At 41.8% G+C, this 6,163-nt stretch overlaps 1 protein-coding gene across 1 annotated transcript; it reads right to left on the reverse strand.

Annotated features, from left to right (window-relative positions):
- Positions 1-3,850: 3,850 nt before the first annotated feature.
- Positions 3,851-5,820, reverse strand: LOC18008427 (uncharacterized oxidoreductase At4g09670). Its single transcript, XM_006391277.2, has 2 exons — positions 5,259-5,820; positions 3,851-4,717 (listed from the first exon to the last, which is right to left on the reverse strand). The coding sequence occupies exons 1-2, from the start codon at positions 5,721-5,723 to the stop codon at positions 4,088-4,090; spliced, it is 1,095 nt and encodes a 364-aa protein (XP_006391339.1). The 5' UTR covers positions 5,724-5,820; the 3' UTR covers positions 3,851-4,087.
- Between the last annotated feature and the right edge of the window lie 343 nt (positions 5,821-6,163).

Raw genomic sequence — 6,163 nt, forward strand, 5'->3', positions numbered from 1 at the left:
GCAGGTGGAACAAAATATATTCGTTCGAAGCCATTGATCATCCTGTCTGCGCGGCGTTAAACACGAACGTCGCACAACTAAAAGATGGCCTGTATCACCAGGTGTGATCTGCAGGGAAGCTGTGTTAGGGTCAACATCATCATCATGAGAGTCGTACAAGGCGTCGTGGTCCTCTGTTGGTCCATCTGTGACAAGTCACGCCGAGTTTGATGGGGACAAGCTGTTTGCCGGTGTCCCTATTCGCCACAAGAATAGCACCGTAATGCTGCAGGTCGTGACGAACGACGCAACACTGGTTCTTCCGCCGGAGCTGTAGGACGAGAGGCAGAAGCCGCACCTTCAGTACTCTCCTTTGTCGCAACTGGGTTCGATCCAACGCTCTGCTCGAGTACCCTGTTTCTGGACGCTGAAGACGGCCAATTAGAGGAACGCAGCTGTTGCTCGAATGACGCAGCGCGTCGGATTGCTTCGCTGATCGAGGTCGGGTCAAATTGAGCCATTGCGGTCTGAAGCTGAGATCGAAGGCCGCCAATGAAGCGAGAAACAAGCTGGTTTTCACTGTCGCGCAGCTCGTTTTGCGTTAACAGAATTGAGAACTCTTCCGCGTAGTCGTCCACCGTGTGCGATCCTTGTTGCAGATTTTGGAGTCGCGTATACATAGTGCGATCGTAGTTGTGCGGTAAAAAGGCCTTGCGCAGGTGTTTCTTCAATCTCTCCCACGATTGAATTGGCTCTTTGCCTGTGCGTGTGCGCATGGACTTGAGCTGCTTCCACCAAGACGCGGCATGACCGCGAAAACGCATCGCGACCAATGGAACTCGTCTGTGATCGGGCACCTGTTTAAAATCGAGCACCTCCTCAACCGAAACAAGCCAATCCAGAAGTTCGTCGCCACGAATTCCTCCATGGAATTCTGGAATGTCGACACGAAACCCAGATTCCCACTTGTTGCCACGGTCATCACCATAAGCATCATCTCGTCGGACACGACGGTGGTGAGGGTCATCATCATCATCGTCTTCCGTATTGTATGCCTCGTCGCGGTTGTGTGCACGAGCCGGGACACGGGCGTCCAATCGGTTTAACAACATCTCTCCAAGCTCAGCGATGGAAGCATGGATTGTCGTCTGAATGTTTTCCTGCAACGCTAGGAGTGTGGAACGCAATTCAGCCCATTCGGTCGTCGGAACTGGAGCTGTCGTCGGAGCTGGTGCTGTATTCTCGCCGCCGTTGCCATTCTTCTTTGGAGGCATCGTGACAGAGATCCGAAACTACAGAAACGTACTGAATCTGATACCAACTGATAGAGAGCGGAAGCTGTAACAAGAGATCGGAGATGAAGTCGTCGAAAGAAAACTCGTAACGAACTCAAATAAACAAGAGTACTCCTCTTAGTGCTTGAAAGCTCTGATAATTATTAGTTTCAAAAGTCGAAAGTTGTTCCACAATGAATCGTAAATGTCCTATAAATACTAACTAAAGAGATAAAGCTAACTTCCTAAACCCAATCCTAACTATAAAGGATTTATGCATATCCTTTTAATAAGAAAATCTCAAACTGAATAAAAGATAAATAGTATAACTTGGCAAACACGAACGAGGCCCACGCATGTTTGCTGAAGCCCGAAATCAAAGGATGCGCTGCATCAGGAGGTCTAGATTTGCGAACAGTCTCTCTTTCCACATGTTATAGTCGATCACACAGTTGAATTTCTCGATCTCAATTTTAGCGGAAGACATCGTGACCGAGAATCAACACACCAGAACAATCGACGACATAATCGAGCTAGATCTTTCCCAGTATTCCCGACCTTCGCTTTGATACCACTTGTTGCGAATATCTCCGATATTGATTGAACTATGTTTATATGAATCGATTACGATTGATGGATTAGAATCAGAATGATTTATGAACGAAACAGAAAAAATAGCGACACGCGAGGATTTATCCAGTTCGGGTGCAAAACCGCAACCCTACGTCTGGCCGAGACTTGCTTGGAATTCACTAAGAGATTGTTTACAACGTCGCCGTACAATGTCACTGGAAAACTCCCCTGAGATCCCTTTTTCTCTCACCGGAAAAATATCTCACCGTTTTCCTCTCAGATTACAAGATCCTCACTTTCTCTCTAAACTCTCGTAACTGAATGTGTAATCACTCGCAGCTAACTTCAACAACTTGTAACAAGAAGACTAACCACTTAGACGCGCGTTAACTCCACGCACTAACGGTCACAAGCTCGAGTTCTTCAGCTTCAAGACGAAGCTTCTAACGACGACGTTTTTAGGTGGAATTATATTAGACCCGCGGTTAATTCATCTTAACCCGGCTCTTCCTCAATCAGTTCCTAAACCGGAACCTGCCAATTGCATCAGATGGTTTAATGACCAAAACACATCCGACAGAAAGAAATCGATAATGATGAGTCACCTCTCACTTTTATCTCTTGTTAACTATTTGCACCTAAATGAAATGAAATTTTTTTTGTCCAAATGGATTTGAAATGGTTACTTGCTCCATTATACTATTTACATATCTATACAGTTAAACATAAAGCCCAATTATTGGGTAAACTATCTCCCAAAAATTAGGCTTTGCTAGTATTTATTGATTTAGTGTTAGTTATGAATCAGAAATACTGGTAATTAGATTTACTTCGGTTTCAAAAAAGTATGATTTGCTAGATTTATTAACTCAGGTCATAGTTTGGTCTCAATAATTATCCTTTCGTAGAGTATATCTCTCTATTTATCTATTTACGATGTACACAAAGTAGACAAAGTCAACGTCTAAACCTTTGTACAGATGATGTAATGTAACAATATCAAATAAGTTTCCTAAAATTGCCAGGTTTTTAGTATAGTTTTCCTTTTCCGAGAGGGATCAGGATCACTCCAAAACTTCTTTAATAAACTAAAAAAAACGTATTCGAAGAATTAAAATCACAAAAAGCCAAATTAAGAGCTTAGCTTCATAGTCTCTCATCAATTCGATTTTTGTTCAATATAGTTGGTACGAAACGAAACATGGACATAGAGAAGACACAAGAGTCGCAGCAGAAGACCGACGATGAACTCTGGTTCCACGTTCCTCCTCAGACATTCGACTCCTTGAGATCATCACCATCTTCTTCTACCGATGCAATCATCATCAACGACAACGACGAGGATGAAACCCTAGAGTCGAAAGATAAGAAGACAGACAACCTCGATTCTCCGACGTTTAACTCCTTGGACTCACTGCCCTCTACTAATGCAATCATCATCAACGACGACGACGATAAGAAGAAGAAGAAGAAGTTGAGATTAGGGTCTTCGTTGGAGAAAGATGAAGCCTATAACGAACTAAGTTGCGTGGTGAAGTGGTTACCGAAGAAGAAGGACGATAATGATGCTGAATCAAGAGTAGTAGATTCAAGCTTTTCTTCTACTGATCCTCACGAGAAGGACGAAGAGAGATCAGTATCATCAAGTCATCATGACAAGAGTGGTAATAGTGGCAATAGACACGTGTCCCTTGATGATTTGGGTGTTTCGGTGGAAGATCTTAAGAGTATGCCATGGGAAGCGTTTGACCCGAATTGGGATATTAGGTCAGAGGCCAAGGATCCATGGCTTGGTGGCTACGTCAAAGACATGTTCTCTCCTCATCACTAATTTCCCACACTTATTTATTTCCTTTTTTAATTAATTTTTCAAAAAAAAGAGAAAAGTAACATCTTTTATTAATTTGTGAGATTATTAACTCTATAATGCATGTATTCAACCAGAGAGGTGTTACATTATAACTGCTCCTTAGATATATATTTTTTGTAACCATGTCTTTCGAGTTTTAACGGTGAATATCGTGAAGAAAATTGCTACGTAAATTCATAATTTAGAGTGATTTTGGGCGTTGAAACACTAAACCCTAAACCCACAAAACAGATAACTTTTTACTCAGGCCAAACAGAGCCATCGACTTTGCTACATCAAAGTCGTTGGAAATAAGAAAACAGAATCTAGAAGAGATTTATCACATCAATGTCAAGTTGTTAACCATAAGGATACATGCAAACACAACATTGCTTAAATTGAGCCGTTTTCTTCAACGACCAGAGAGACTAATCTGTTGATAGTTATTATCAATGGACTCTTTGACAGCATCAACCACTAGCTGCGTCTTCCGGCTAATGCTAGGCCAAAACAAATCAGGCTTTGCACCTTTGTTCTTGATTTCTCCAACCAACCTGGCGAATTCACTCACCATACACGCTTCTTGAGGGAGCTCTGTCTTAACCGTGTGTTCAGCCGGAGGGTTAACCCATGCAGTCGCTGCGGGCTTATTGATCCAAGCGTTAGTGCAAGTTGTGAATGATGCCTCCGTCTCTTGAAACGGGATAACAAAGTCGTGAACACGAAGTGTGCCTTTTGTTCCAATGGCGGTTATCTCCATTGTTAGGTTTGCCAAGTAGGAGCAGTATATGGTTGCGGTTCGTTTGTCTTCTTCCCATGTCATAGATGCTCCACAGGAGAGATTCACTCCTAACTTGTTTCGGAAAGTTCCTGGAAAGGCCGTGACTGTTTTGGGAAGCTCGAAGTTGTTGACTAAAAGGGTTGCTCGGATCGTGTACCATCCAGCGTCTCCTAGCGCACCAAGACCATCAAGATCCGGTTTGGCACGGATACTGTTTTCGAGGAAATCTTTGTTCGCAGCCACGGTGAAGCAACTATGTACCTGCAATGTTTTAATAACGAAAAGAGTTTCAAGAAACAGCTCTTGACAATATTTAATCTTTCAAGAAACAAAAGTAATCACACAAACTGAGGAATAATTACAGAAGCCACAAACTGACTATTGAAATGGGATTTTTCTATTAAAAGCAAACAGTATGGCATTGAAAATTCATATTTTCCTAGAAGTTTGTTTTTTTTTTGGGTGGATATTGAGAAATCCAAAAAGTAGAGACAAACATGAATTGGATACCTTATAATTATAGGATATACGGAATCAGAGTCGGTTCCAAATAACTATTTTAATCGAATTGGGATCGGCCGGATCAGCCAAAAATAGTTAACAATAATTATATAATAAAATCACTAAAAACTAGAACCAAGAAAAAAAAAACTCAATTAAGATCTATTACCATGTATAAAGGACATGTTGACTATATGTTCCTTATAATAATAGTATAAATGACAATAACTCAAAAGCGATTTTAATAATTTGATGGCAAAAATGTTTCGAAAGAATTAACACATGTGGAGAGAGTGCTTACGTTTTTAAGCTGGCCAAAACGGTCTGAGTCGAAGAGGAATTCTTTAAGCTTATCCGTTCTAGGATGATGAGCCCACATGGTACCATCCATAATCTGAACACCATTGATCTCGCAAGCCGCAACAATCTTATCGAACTCAGCTACGTTCATGGCCACAGGCTTCTCCAAAAGGATATGCTTCCCTTTCTCGGCGGCACGTATAGCCCACTTGGCGTGGAGGCTAGTCGGAAGAGGAATGTAAAGAGCATCAACCTCTGAATCTTCAAGAATCGACTCATAGGAGCCGTGGACCTTTGCCGATTGAGGGTAGCCATTGGAGGTAGCAAACAATTTGGCTTTCTCCATGGACCGGCTTGCAATAGCGGCTATAGTGGCGTTTGGAGCGAGGTGGATTGCTCGAGAGACCTTGCGAGCGATTTCGGCGCATCCCATTACTCCAATTCGGATTGGCATATCGGTAGCCATTGTTGTTGTTGATATATCGGATTAGGGACTAGTGGTCATGTATAGAGAGAGAACTAGGATCAAAGACAAAACATGTAGGGAGAGAGAGGTTTAGGACTTAAAGTGGGGAGACCACCTCAAATAAAGTTTAAAGGACACGTTTTTATAAAGAGTCGAGCCTACCTGCCAGATCTCCAAAAAATATCAGAAAAGTTAACAGTTGCCACTACAAGAAAACATGCTGAAAACCTACGGAAAATATCGTCAGAAAAACATAAAAAACAGCCCTTTCTTACCAAATTCCTATGAAATTTTGTTAAATGGTAGGAAATTTCCTACGAAAATGTTGGTAGGATATTTTTCCTACGGAATTTTTAGTAGAACTTTCCAACCAAATTATTACCATTTTCTATCGATTAGTGTTCTTTCCAATTTCCTACGAAACATCACTTACCTATTTC

This window comes from Eutrema salsugineum, unplaced genomic scaffold (genome assembly GCF_000478725.1).
Source record: "Eutrema salsugineum unplaced genomic scaffold, Eutsalg1_0 scaffold_9, whole genome shotgun sequence".
Lineage (NCBI taxonomy): Eukaryota > Viridiplantae > Streptophyta > Magnoliopsida > Brassicales > Brassicaceae > Eutrema > Eutrema salsugineum.